The 13,710-nt window shown below is 44.9% G+C and overlaps 1 protein-coding gene across 7 annotated transcripts in view; it reads right to left on the bottom strand.

Moving 5' to 3' along the window:
• Positions 1 to 1,150: 1,150 nt before the first annotated feature.
• fbxw7 (F-box and WD repeat domain containing 7) overlaps positions 1,151 to 13,710 on the bottom strand; it is a 113,878-nt gene continuing 101,318 nt past the window's right edge. For all 7 annotated transcript variants that reach the window (XM_045208510.1, XM_045208489.1, XM_045208494.1 and 4 more), the window contains exons 8-11: positions 9,653 to 9,834; positions 8,455 to 8,680; positions 6,372 to 6,582; positions 1,151 to 3,852 (exon numbers count right to left, since the gene is read on the bottom strand). In XM_045208510.1, the coding sequence (XP_045064445.1) occupies positions 3,584 to 3,852; positions 6,372 to 6,582; positions 8,455 to 8,680; positions 9,653 to 9,834 (888 nt within the window). In that variant the 3' untranslated portion in view covers positions 1,151 to 3,583. The remainder of the gene's footprint in view (positions 3,853 to 6,371; positions 6,583 to 8,454; positions 8,681 to 9,652; positions 9,835 to 13,710) is intronic.

Here is a 13,710-nt window from a genome sequence, read left to right as displayed (position 1 = left end):
GATATCTCTGTACTTTGCTCCGTTCATCTTTCCCTCGATCCTGATTAGTCTCCCAGTCCCTGCGGCTGAAAAACATCCCCACAGTGAACAGTGAAGAGGTGACTCCGGGATGCTGACCTTCTAGGCAGAGTTGCAAAGAAAAAGCCATATCTTAGACTGCCCATCTTAATCTTTTATTTTTATTTGCCAGTCTGAGATATGGCTTTTTCTTTGCAACTGCCTAGAAGGTCAGCATCCCGGAGTCGCCTCTTCACTGTTGACGTTGAGACTGGTGTTTTGCGGGTACTATTTAATGAAGCTGCCAGTTGAGGACCTGTGAGGCGTCTGATTCTCAACTAGCTCAGTTGTGCACCGGGGCCTCCCACTCCTCTTTCTATTCTGGTTAGAGCCAGTTTGCGCTGTTCTGTGAAGGGAGTAGTACACAGCGTTGTACGAGATCTTCAGTTTCTTGGCAATTTCTCGCATGGAATAGCCTTCATTTCTCAGAACAAGAATAGACTGACGGGTTTCAGAAGAAAGTTATTTGTAATCGAACCTACAATTGCTGATGCTCCAGATACTCAACTAGTCTCAAGAAGGCCAGTTTTATTGCTTCTTTAATCAGCACAACAGTTTTCAGCTGTGCTAACATAATTGCAAAAGGGTTTTCTAATGATCAATTAGCCTTTTAAAATGATCAACTTTGATTAGCAAACACAACGTGCCATTGGAACACAGGACTGATGGTTGCTGATAATGGGCCTCTGTACGCCTATGTAGATATTTCATTAAAAATCAGCCGTTTCCAGCTACAATAGCCGTCTACACTGTATTTCTGATCAATTTGATGTTATTTTAACGGACAAAAAACATTGTTTTTCTTTCGAAAACAAGGACATTTCTAAGTGACCCCAAACTTTTGAACGGTAGTGTAAATACTATGGAAACGAGACTTCCAACACCACAAGGAACACTGGCGTGTAGAAGAACCAAGCACCAGCACACTACTTAACTGTGACTCCAGTACCGGGAACCTCATTTGTTCACCATGCTAGTAATCTTAAACTTAATCTCTTACATGTTATCGTGGTTACCGCTTTAACTTGCGATGCGAAAGTGTGTGTGCTGAAACGTGCGCTGAAGACAAAGTATTTGAAAGTATTCCCCTCAGTAACGTAACAAACCGAAGAGGCTTTATTGAACACATAACACAGTGACAAACAGACAACTGAAATGCTTGAAATGAAAATTGAAAAAACCCACATTTTATTGCACTTAAGTTATAAGAAAATAAAAATTCTAAGTTGAATCAAACAAATACACAATCCCTTTAAGGTTTTTTTTCTCTGTCTTTTCTTTTTGCCAGGCAGTTACATGAATGAACTGAAAAAATAAAAACACCTGCGGTATCTGATTTCTCAAACCAGATCATAAATTAAAACAGATGAAAAATAAATGAGAGAGGAGAAAGAACAAGATTGTTTTCTTTTTTAATATACAGTGTTATACCACTTTCACAGTTCTGCTTGAGTTGTGTGTGACTCCTTTCTTGGGAGATTGAGTTTAACTAATCGTTTTGGCTATAATGTTCTGTTCTGTTCACTTGAAGCCAGGTTGCCTGTAGGTACGTTTTCCATTCACAAACCATTAGACTGCTAACTGCTAAGAGAACTAGCTAGCTAGCTCTGAACAGTTTGACTGTAACAAGTAACATGCCATTCATAACACTAAGACTCTCCTGCCTTCTACTGTATTTGTTGTCAGTTTGCTTTTGTGTCAGTTGGTGCCCGGTCATCAATGTTGCTTCAAACATTTGAATGGAAACAACAATCACATATGGATAATGGACAGTTCTTTCTTTCATACTCATAAAAAAAAAAAAAAAAAAAAACATTTGCTATTTTATTTTTTTCTTTGCCAGTCCACACAGCATCTAGACAGTTCCCCACAGAACAGGCTGAAAGAGCTTTGTCCCAAGGAATGTGTTAACAATTTGCCCAAAAACATACACACGCGCACACACACTTATCACACACACACACAACACACGTACGTTACATCCCATCATTTCCTCTACGCAGGCAAACCCTTCTTTGTCCAACACACTCTCCTCTCAGCCTCGTTGAGGCATGTTTGGCTCAAGTTTCAGTGGCAAAAACAAAACCTTGGTTGTTATTCATTGTCATGTTTCTCTCTCTCTTTTGTGTGTCGTCTCTGTTTAAAACATTAGAAGAGTCAATTTTGGAATTTAGTCTGGGACTAAAACGTCACAGCAAGTAAAAGTTCCATCTTTATTTCCTTTTTATCTAGCAGCATAAATACAGTTTACCCACTGGGAAAACAGTACTGGGAGGGAGGGGGGACACTATTCCACACGAAGAGCTCCGAGAAGAGAACCCCAACCTTTCCCCCCCACGTAAGAACCAGCATTGAAGAACCAACCCAGCCAGACGCGTTGAAAAACAAAGGACAGCATAATGTCTAAATCTGGAGACTTAACATCTCCAGACTTCAGCTATAAAGAAAAGAAAAATGTAAAGAACAACCCAAACAGAAAATAAAACGTGGTGAGATAACGAAAGAAAAGGAGTGAGTGGAACAGGTTAATACTGGGACTTGTTGCCAATAGGCAACCAAAACAAACAACGAAAATAATTTTATTTGAACTGATTGAACGAACATAGCTACAAAAGGAACGCAAATTCACAGTTGTATGTGTGCTCCTACGTGTTTTGTGAAGAAATCAAACCCTGGAACTAAAAGACTGAAGAACAATAAGAATGGAACAAACAGAACAGGATATAGGGCCTGATGTTATAGGCTCATACCTGGTTTGGGGACCAATCAGATTCTTGGCATGGGGTTTCTCTCATTCTCTCCCTGACGACAAGAACCTCCTTTCTTAGCTAATATTGTGTGCCTGTGTGTTCTCATAAAAACTTTATTCCAATTCACTTAATTTGCCTTGTGTAACTGTATACAGTGTTGTTTTTCTATTAAATAGTCGGTTCGCACTTTATGTGGGGGATAAAAAATAATATATCTTTATACATCTGAACAAATGCTTGTGTCAGGCTTGAGTGAACAAGTCTCTGTTTGTTGTGAAGGAGCTGCCCCTATAGCCACAGAGTTATTTCTTCAAGAGTTCCTGTTTTTCTTCTCTTCCTCCTTTAGTGGACGAGTCAGTTCCTCCCCCTCTTCTTCCTCTTCCTCCCGGCCTACTGCAGAGGTGCCGGCGAGCCACACCCCTGTTCCAAGCCACACCCATTTTCACCCCACCCCTTCTGATTCTGACTCCACCCCCTTAAGGTGGGAGGGGTAATAAGTATGGATGCTGGGGCTGGCCGGTGGGGTGGGCGACTGTGGCTTTGTCAGAAACGGCCACCGACGTGGGGAGGGGACAGGTATGGAGGGGGAGGGGCGGTGGTAGTGGTGGTGTTGAGGGTAGGGTGGGGCGGGGGGTGTTTCCGAGCGTGGGAGTGAAGAGTTTTAGGGCACTTTCACCCTCGATGATGACCCATCTCCTCCTCGTCCCCCTTTACCCCATCTCCCTCCTCCCCTCTCCTCACTTTCCCCTCTCTCGACCATTTCCCCTCCTCTCCTCTCACTTCATGTCCACGTCAAAGTCTAGCACCAGTAGTTTTGTCTCTTCGGTGCCGTTGCGGCTTCCCACGGCACACACCAGCTTGGTGTTGGAGGCCCGGATACGCCACACCACCCCACCGCTGCCGCCGCTCTCCAGGGTCACCAGGTTACGAATGAACTCGCCCGTCTTCAGGTCCCACAGCTTCACCGTGCCGTCGTCCGAGCTGGTGATGACAAAGTTCTTGTTGAACTGCAGGCACGTCACGGCGCTCTGGTGCTTGTGGGGACCTGGTGGTAGAGAGGGGGAGAGAGAAAGAGGAGGAGAAGAGTGAGTGAATGTGTGAAAGAGATAAATAGCTCGTTTCCATTTTCACTGTAGTGTCCCTTTAAATGGATACTTCGGGATTTGGGCAATATCTACTTCCCCAGAGAGATGAACTCATGGATACCATGTTTATCTCTCTGAAGGAAGTCGCTAACTAGCTTTAGCGCGATTAATGGAAGCCTATGGGTATCAGCTAGCATGCTAGCAGATACCCATAGACTTCCATCAATTGTGCTAACGCTAGTTAGCACTGGGTCGCGAAACTACCTCTAACTTCCTTCATATTGAACACAGACATAAAAATGGTATCCACGAGTTCATCCGACTCTGGGGAAGTAGATAAAGGGCCTCGTTGCCAAAATCCCGTAATATCCCTTTAAGAATGTAGAGAGAGGCAGAAAGATGGATTCAACGAGTGAGGGGAAAAAAGGAAAACAATCAAGAGAAAAGGCTTGATCGAAAGAATCTGACACGGTTGTGAGATCATTGGTTGAAGACCTCCACAGCCCACCGTCTGTGACGTGAACTGTTGCCATACAGTAACGTAAAGACACACAGCCAAAACCTGGCTCTGAAACTGGGCAGAAAACTAGCCATAATAGAGATGGTAAAACACTATACTGCTTATTTCTGGAGTGTGTTAAGGCAGGGGAATAAGACACCCTGCCTTGGCCTGGCCTCGTCTGCCATGGAAAAGCCTGGGGTAGTAGAGGAGAGAAGCCCAGGGCTTAGAGCTGTCACCATCTACAGCTGCTGATTGGCTCTGCTGCTGACTGGCACTGTAGCGGTGTGTGTGTGTGTGGTGAGTGTGGCAGCTGGCAGCAACACCCATTCGGTGTGCAGATTGTGGTGTCTGCGGCTGTTGCCTCCTCTTTTGACGAGATGCTCCTGTATGTGTGTTTGTCTGTGGGAATGACTAATATTCCCTAAGGATATGGAGATAAAACCCCACATTGGATCTATTTACACTATTAAAACAAACACAGAATCACAGTTTCAAAGATGTGACTGGCAACATTAAATACCTTCTAGCAGTTATTCCACAAAACTCTAACTAGTGAATACTAATTAGGATGAAATGTCAAATATGATAACTACACAATACAATGAAATGTGCTCATTATCAATTCAAAATGATTCATTGTATGAAGTACACTAGGAATTGTGTTCATTAGCCTACCAATGGAAAATAATTTACAACTAACAACAAATATCTCATCTGAACAGCGCCCCAGTGCCAGCCAGCAGTGTAAACCCCTATCCTCTCCCTTCGTCTGTCTCTAGCGGGTTCAAAGGGCTGGGCATTTTGCACTGTGCCTTTCTCACAAAGATTTGACAATGTACCCAGCCAAACCCCCACATCTCTCTCTCTCTCTCCCCCACCCATATCATTTCCACAACAAAGCAGCTGGCTACATCGTTACCTATCCTCTCAGTTTAAGTACCTCATCTGTGGCTGCCTGTGAGTTGCCTGTTGTTAGGCTATTGTCTTATCTAAATGCCCTAATGAATGAATGGCAGAAATTGCGCATTGACCCAATTACATGACCTACATAATCCCTGCACCCCCACCATGCCCCCTTTGCAGAGTGTCACGCCCCCTTGTCATGTCCCTCACAGGCCAGGCTCCCCAACAAGACAGGACCCCATCCCCCTTTCATCATCCCCCTCCCCCCTCCTCCTCCTCCTCTCTCATCCATATGCAGTGTATCACCCCCATCCACCCTTCTATCCTTTCATCATCCCTCCTCTCACATCCTCCCCTCTTCTCTCTCATCCTAAAACAGGGCCATATCTATTCCCTTTGTTCCAAGGGGAGGGGGCACGTGTGAGTTGTAGTTCCATGGGAATAGTTGGGTTTGTAGTTCACTAATAAGGCCATTTGGGGAGAAACAGTGCAGATGCTCAGTAAGGAATTCTCCATTTCTCCCCATTCAAGGTAACAGTACTTAGTGGTAATGGCTGAGAGGGAACTGTTACACAAACATCCAGAGCCAGGGAAATGATCCCTATCTAGAGTGGCTGGCTGGCCCACAATGTGTTGGCTCAGTTTGGCCATGCACAGCCAAGCACATCATTGAGTGAATATCTCTGAGCAACAGCCTTTCACTGGGGTCCAAAATTGGCCAATTCCAGACATTTTCCTTACAGATAAAAGGAGGTAGCAGAGTTGTCTGTGGTAGATGGTGGTGGTTGAAGGGAGTTTCTCGCCATACTACGTAAAGCTGTTTTGAGAGTCAAGAAAGTGCAATCAGACATGGTTGTTTTACAAGCCACCGAACAAAAGAAAATGGGCTGAAACAGGGAGGGACTACCTGAACTTGTCCAATGAGCAACATCTGTTTTCGCTTTCCGTTGCAAAGCGTTTTACTTCAGTGTTCCTTAATGAATACAACCCTGTTCCAACGACCCAGCGACAGACTTGCCTTGCAACGTCTGCAGGCACTATGTGTGCCTGTCTGTGGGAAGGACTAAGACTCACCTTGCAACGTCTGCAGGCACTGTCCCGTCTTGATGTCCCAGATCTTGACGGTGGAGTCGGCATTGCCCGAGACCAGGATGTTGTCTTTGAGCTCCATGCCACTGGTGAGGGACTGATGACCTGTCAGAGTGTGGATGCAGTTACCCGTCTCCACATCCCACACCCGGATAGACGTGTCCAGGCTACCACTCACCACGTGGATCCCATCAAACTGGAGGGGTGGAAGGACGATCCAGTCATGTTACGACAAATTCAGTTTGACACCATAGGATTCCAGTCATTTCTATTCTAGTATGGTTTGGAATCAAATCAATCAAATGCACTCATAAAGCCCTTTTTACATCAGCAGTTATCAGAGAGGCTTTGGAGTACCCTGGGATAGAGCCCAAAGAGCAAACCGAACGACGGAGGAAAAAGGAGGATCCAGTTATATATTACAATAACATTTAGTATAAAATAATGAATCTACATAGGAATTCAGATCGGATGAATCCATTGAATCCAATTGAAACAGAGTCAAATAAGGCTTTTCTAGATAATATTCTATTAGATATAATGAAATCAGTTCATTAGTATTCATATAATATCACACGAATTCATTAGATCTAATAAATTGTATTGATTTGTACAGCTTTTTCAAAGTCAGCGTCACATATAGTGGATAGAGGGGAGGGCATCTTTCCATCTGAACAGTAAACCGTTCTCTATCTCTCTCTCTCTCGCTGTGGATAGGTCCCAAATGGTACCCTATTCCCTATCTAGATGAACTACTTTTGACCCTGGTCCAAAGCAGTGCACTACAAAGGGACTAGGGTGCCATTTGGGATGCAACCTCTCTCTCTGAAGGTGATGGCTGTGGCTCTAAACTGCTCTGTCATCACAGAGAGATGTCCTCTGTAGCTCAATTGGTAGAGCATGGCGCTTGTAACGCCAGGGTAGTGGGTTCGATCCCCGGGACCACCCATACTAAAATGGCATATTATTTATTTATTATTAGAGAGCGACGTGAAGGGAGGGGACATCTTCGAGGACACGAGGCAGAGGAATCCATTAACCTTTTAACACTACTACTGTTGTGTGTGTGTATGACCCTGACTCACACCAATTGTCTGTTTATATAACGTTACTGCAACGTAGAAAGAAAAGGAGTTGAGAAAAACTCATCGTTCTGCTGCTCTGCTGCCTTGGATACAACACACAGAGGGACTATTTTGTTGTGGCTCTTTTCCAGACAGTTTGGTTCACATGGCAACCACCTTATCATATTGTGGAATGGCGGTTCAACGCACCAACTGCCAACACTGTTTTAAAAGGGCTTTCGGTTCTCTAAGTCCTCCGAGGTCTATCTTTCTTGTTTTATGGAAGCGTTAGACTCTGTATGAACCAGATGAGACCCTGCTGTACACTGTTATTATCATTTACACCTAACTGTACAGTGGATATATAAAGGGATTTGATTTGAGGCGTGTTAAATTGATTCGTTTTGTGTTTTATTCCTAGAGGGCTTCCAAATAGCAGGACATAAAAGGAATGTAAAAATAGTTGGGGCGGGGTGCTCTTTGATGAGAACATTTTACATTTACATTTTAGTCATTTAGCAGACGCTCTTATCCAGAGCGACTTACAGTTAGTGAATACATATTTTTTTATACTGGCCCCCCGTGGGAATCGAACCCACAACCCTGGCGTTGCAAACGCCATGCTCTATCAACGGAGCTACATCCCTGCCGGCCATTCCCTCCCCTACCCTGGACGACGCTGGGCCAATTGTGCGCCGCCCATGAGTCTCCCGGTCGCGGCCGGCTGCGACAGAACCTGGATTCGAACCAGGATCTAGTGGCACAGTTAGCACTGCGATGCAGTGCCTTAGACCACTGCGCCACTCAGGAGTACGGGGTTGATTTTGCACAATTCAAATAAACAGTTTAAATACGTGGTTTAAAGCCCAATAGAACTATGAAGTCACTATACAAATCTTTAGATGTTAATGCAATTATAGACTCTGTGGTGTGTAGGAGTGTTAGTGAGAGTGTATAAATATGACTGTGTGGGTATGAGACAGCCCGTGTGCATAGACCCCTACCTGTAGTGAGTAGACTCTGTTGGTGTGGCCCTGCAGCGTGTGGAGGCAGGTCTCAGTCTCGGGGTCCCAGACCTTGACCATGAAGTCGTAGGCCCCGCTGACCACCCTGCGGCCGTCGTACTGGACGCAGCGAACCGCCGCCACGTGGCCCATGAGGACGTGTAAACACTGGCCCGTCTCGATGTCCCACACACGCAGCGTGGCGTCACGAGAACCACTCACCACCCTGGGAGAGGAAAGATGAGACGGATTGAAGAGACATTAACATTGAAACACTAGTCTATTCTCACAGGACTTTATCAAATCTAAAGCTAGCTAGCTGGCTGGCTCAATGTCTGTCCACTATAGCTTCAGTTATAGGTGGACAAGAGAATACAGACTGAGTGTTAACGGCTCAAATCTATTGGTGAGATTGGATTCATATAGGTCTTGAACAAAACATCAAGGCAATTGCTTTTCGATTGACAATGTTTACGACCCAGTTGGTGTGACAGCTTTGATGGGAATCTTGACAAACGTAAATGGTGTTTTTGCCAAGGGCCTTGAAGACACGTATCCCTCATGTTACTGATCTCGCAAAAATAGTAAATTCAATAGGTTGACCTCTAGCCCTCATTCCCATAACGACAGTTGATGAAAGCAGAACAGCAAAGACACAAAGAACACCTTTGAGTGTCGCCATAGTCATGTTCGTACATAACCTGCAAACCCTCCGGCACGGAGAGAGGCGGAAAAACTGGTTCATAAAGCATTGGAATGCGTACTCCATAAGTTACAAAATGGCTTCCGGCAATCAGTACTGACAAAGATGGAAATCACCGTTCTTCCACTGTCAAGCCCTGTAGCCGCCAGAGGCCCTTCACTTCCGCTGAGTGAGTAATCAAATGTTACACAAAACGTCATCGGCCTCGAAGCAGAAAGAGCACTAGAGAGGAGTGACAGGCGGCTCACTTAGACGGCCACTTTGATTCTATTCAGTCACTATGAGACCTTAAGTACACTTCATGAGACACATTTTCATGTTGTGGTGTTCCACCGATGTGTTTTTTACTGCCTGGGTACAGTATGGTTGTCTCGATAATACATGGGCTTTTGTTACCAGGAATAGAATACAGTATGTTTCTCAACTTGAATAGGATAACTACTGGTCCATTTGAAAGATAAGAACCTGTTTGGTAAACAGTCACTAAGTACATACCTTTTCTCGTGCAGGTGCATACAGCGCACCGTTGAGGTATGCCCGTACAGGGTGTGGATACATTCTCCCGTCTCTGCGTTCCAGACCTTGAGCGTCCGGTCGGTGGAGCCGCTGATGATGATGTTGTCCCTCATCTGGGACGACCACACGCCCCCCGTGTGGCCCACCAACGTCCTCAGACACTGCAGAGAGACAAGAGAGAGAAGATACCTCAGTCTAGATACTTCACAATGACAAACAGAAAACACAGCTCATTCTGCATACTCCATACTATGAGATATTCATATAGATGGGTGCTACACATTGGTGGTGGACATGGTGCGTTTCCCCCCTTAACATGTAATTATATAAATCAATTTCAAACAAGTTTGACATACTTTGCTCTTTTTATAAGTCCAAAACATCACCTCAGTCCATGTATATCGTTAGAGTTTTGAAGAAATTTAAGAAAATCATTTTACTCAAGTTTGAGATTGACCATCAGATGATTTGATGAAAGTCCAGTTGAACACAGGATATCAGGCCGAGTTCACCTTCCATTCAGAAGGTACAACAGAGTGAATTTAAATTGATCTGACCTTTCTTAAAAACCTCTAGTCAAGTTAATCCATATGTAACTGCAGCACAGGGGGGATAAAATTTATCATTTTGACCTTTCCTCAGTCTTATGGAATTGCTTTATACTTATCTACAGTTGAATTAGGAGCCATTTTCTTCTGTTGTTTCAAGAAGATGACAGTCCTGGGGTTCAAATACTATTTGAAATCATTTCAGATACTTTATCTGGGCTTTATTGAGCTTGCCTGGTGCAATGTAACCAACACAATAGCCGGAAAAGTGCAAAACCCGCCCATCTGACACTCCAGGCTGACTCGAGCAACCGCTTTAAGTATTTGAAAGATTTCAAATAGTATTTGAACCCAGGTCTGGAGTACAGGTGGCGACAAAGCGTCCATAAAAAAAAAGGGACCCATTCTTCCTAATTTGCACAGCTAGATTAGCTATTGATTAGAGTACAGCGATTATAGAAATCTTTCCAATCTATTCTATTCAATTTGTGACGGCCTCCATAGCTATTATTCCCCTAAATGTAATTATCCCTCGAATTTAATTGGATTTTTTGGGATGGCGGGATGGGATGGTAAACCGGAGGAACCAGTCTGTTCCGGCTGCGTTATGATCCGTGCCGGGACGTGTCGCGGAGGGTGTAAAACATTTGACCTCCTGACTGAAGCTGATAAAGTGGTGAGTGGCCAGCGAGTATCAAGGCAAAGCGGGGGCAGGGGTTTTATTGCGGTGAGTGAGTGATTGAGTAGGGTGTAACTGCAGTCTCTCTCTCTCTCTTTCACTCTCCCTCTCCCGTCATCTCAGTTATTCTCTCCATCAATCTCTCTCGCTCTCCTATGATAAACAGGGATGCTTCATTAACTTTGGGACATAACTTTTTCTCTCCAATGTCACAAGTTCCTTATTTTATCCATCTTTAACTGCAGTCAGTCCTCCATTCACTCAGCTTCATGACAGTTATATTGTGGGAAGAGGAGTAGGGGAGGCAATTAGTACTGGTTCCAGCAGGATATAATGAGATGAAAGCTTCTACTACGACTGAGCGAGTTGGTCACCAACTAACAATGACTGTCAACTACAGTAAATGGTCAAATAAATAAATGGGGAAATAACAGATGAGTTTTTTGGCATGTTGTTCAGTCAATTGTCAACATAGCACCAGGTCACGGCCATGAATGCATTGAATGAGATTAATATTATATGTATACATATTTTTGACTGCATCATATCAAAACACAGTACTGAGTCAAAGTACTCCACACACAGCAAGTCTGTGTTACCAGGGTGATGGAGTCCCAGGCAAAACAAGCCCAGGGTTCTGACATTCGGGTTCCAAGAATGTGGAAGCTTTCTCTGCTGCTCTCTGGTGATTACAGCCTACTCAGAGTCAAGGAGAGAAGGAGCCCTGAAAATGAAGAGGCTGCCTGTGTGGAACAAATATGAAAGACGCAGCTCTCTGCGTCTCAGAGGAAGATTAGGTATTCTCCTCGAGGGCCTGTTAGGGGCTGGTTTGAAGACACCAAGGTTTGATCAAGTGCTCTATTTTTGCATTACACTTCCTTCCTGAATCCTTTGATCCTTGGTGTTAAAATGTTGGAAAAGTACCCTGTATGGCTTCTCCCCACAGTTATCTTTCAATTGGGGAGACCGTTTTGTTCTTCTACTGCGACTGCTGACAGTTGTCTCCTTCCCATAATGGTCAGTGCTATTCGGGTATCCTTGGGACATCCCTACCCTAAACCATACCCTAACCATAAGCCTTACCTAAACTTAATCTTAGCCCTTAACTTAAACATTTAAAATGTCAACTTCAATGAGGTAGGGCCGTCCCAAAGATCCCGGAGACCATGGACCTTCCCATAATGCCTCGCTCTAGGCCAGTTCCATCTGTCAACCCAAGAGGGATGAGCGGGATCCCGAAAAAAAGGGTCAAATAATCACCTTTCCCAGAATGCATAATTTCCAGTACTTCCTCAGAAAACAAAACAAACTGACAAAACCAGGTCGCCTGACTGACTAAGGGAGGATGCCAACAGACAGGTGATGCTAACTGAGGGTAAAAAGCTAGCCAGCTAGCCCCGGGTGATAAACAAACAGGGGCCATTACAAGGCTACAAGGAAGCTGCACAGTGCAAAATAACAAGATGGCCACTTAGCCTAGGCTAGACATCATTAACGGGAAACTCAGACTCGGCCGGACTGCAGGATTTATTGTGTTTATCAGACAGAGCTCACAGTCCAGCAGATATCAGATGTATGGAGCCTATATGTTGGAGAGGAATGTTTGTGTAGAGGTGTTTTTCTTACTGCCGCCTGCATTTGAACAGACCTGGTGGTTACCCAAGATCTCATTATGACTCAGAGGTAAAGAGAGCGGGAGGGAGGGAGGGAGGGAGGGAGGGAGGAGGGGAGGGAGGGGAGGGAAGGAGGGAGGGAGGGATGGAGCAGTAGAGGGAGGGAGGGGAGGGAGCAGTAGAGGGAGGGAAAACGTGAAAAAGAGAGAGGGCCTTTCAAGGACAACGAGGGAGAGATATAGTGAATAAAGCGAGAGAACAAGGGTTTTCCCAGCACTGTGCAAATGGGCTCGTGACACACAGGAGAAGGGTGTAAACCAAACGTGGTAAGACTTCTGCATGCATTCCTGGGTCTTCTGATTTGACGAAACAGCCTCACAGAAGTTTGACGGTCAACACAGACCCGGTGATTAACCATGTGTCACTCACTCACACACAGAGACCTGGTGTTGATCCATGTTAGTCACGCTCTCAGCTGTGATTCCACACCTAGCTAGTGGTGACATGCCAGGTCCGGATACGCCGATTAGTGTGAACATAATAACATCGTCAAAACATACTGTCTACAAAGATGAGAAATGACCCAACCTGAACAATCAATTCAGATTTCAATCAAATAAACATAAAATGTGTCGCTTTAGTTCCTCAATACATTCCGTTCTCATATACAATGAGATCAATGTCCTCATTATGGGGCATTCACTCAATAAGCAATCTGAAATGTCTGGAGCTTCCCATGTTATTAACGGAGGTGAAGGTGAACCAGGAATACACAGCTAGCAAGTGAGTGTGTGTGTGTGTGTACACAGCTTGCGAGTGAGAGTGTGTGTGTGTGTGTGTGTGTAGCATCTGGCATAACAGAAGATGCCTTTCCTCTCTGTGATAGTGGGAATCTGCCTGGCTGCCAGGCTGTCTGTCTGTCTACCATTTTAGATCAGCCTGACAGGCAGCGGAGTGTGTGTGTGTGTGACAGGCAGCTGAGTTGTTTGTTGACGGGCACAAGGACTTTCACTGCTCTAGTGCGCAGACAGACAGCCTTTGAAGCACTGGGTGCCTCACCACAGAGGGCGCGTGTACTGTGTGTGTAGATCGAACCATGACAGCTCTCATTGAAAGCGAAGGACAGCAAAGACAAAGGTGCATTCCTCAGATGGATGGACTCAGCAGCCAGCACCATATTCCACAACACATCTGGTC

The sequence above is a fragment of the Coregonus clupeaformis genome, chromosome 3, assembly GCF_020615455.1.
Source record: "Coregonus clupeaformis isolate EN_2021a chromosome 3, ASM2061545v1, whole genome shotgun sequence".
Taxonomy (NCBI): domain Eukaryota; kingdom Metazoa; phylum Chordata; class Actinopteri; order Salmoniformes; family Salmonidae; genus Coregonus; species Coregonus clupeaformis.
Note: the sequence above shows the minus strand (reverse complement) of the source record. Positions and strands in the feature narration are given on the sequence as shown.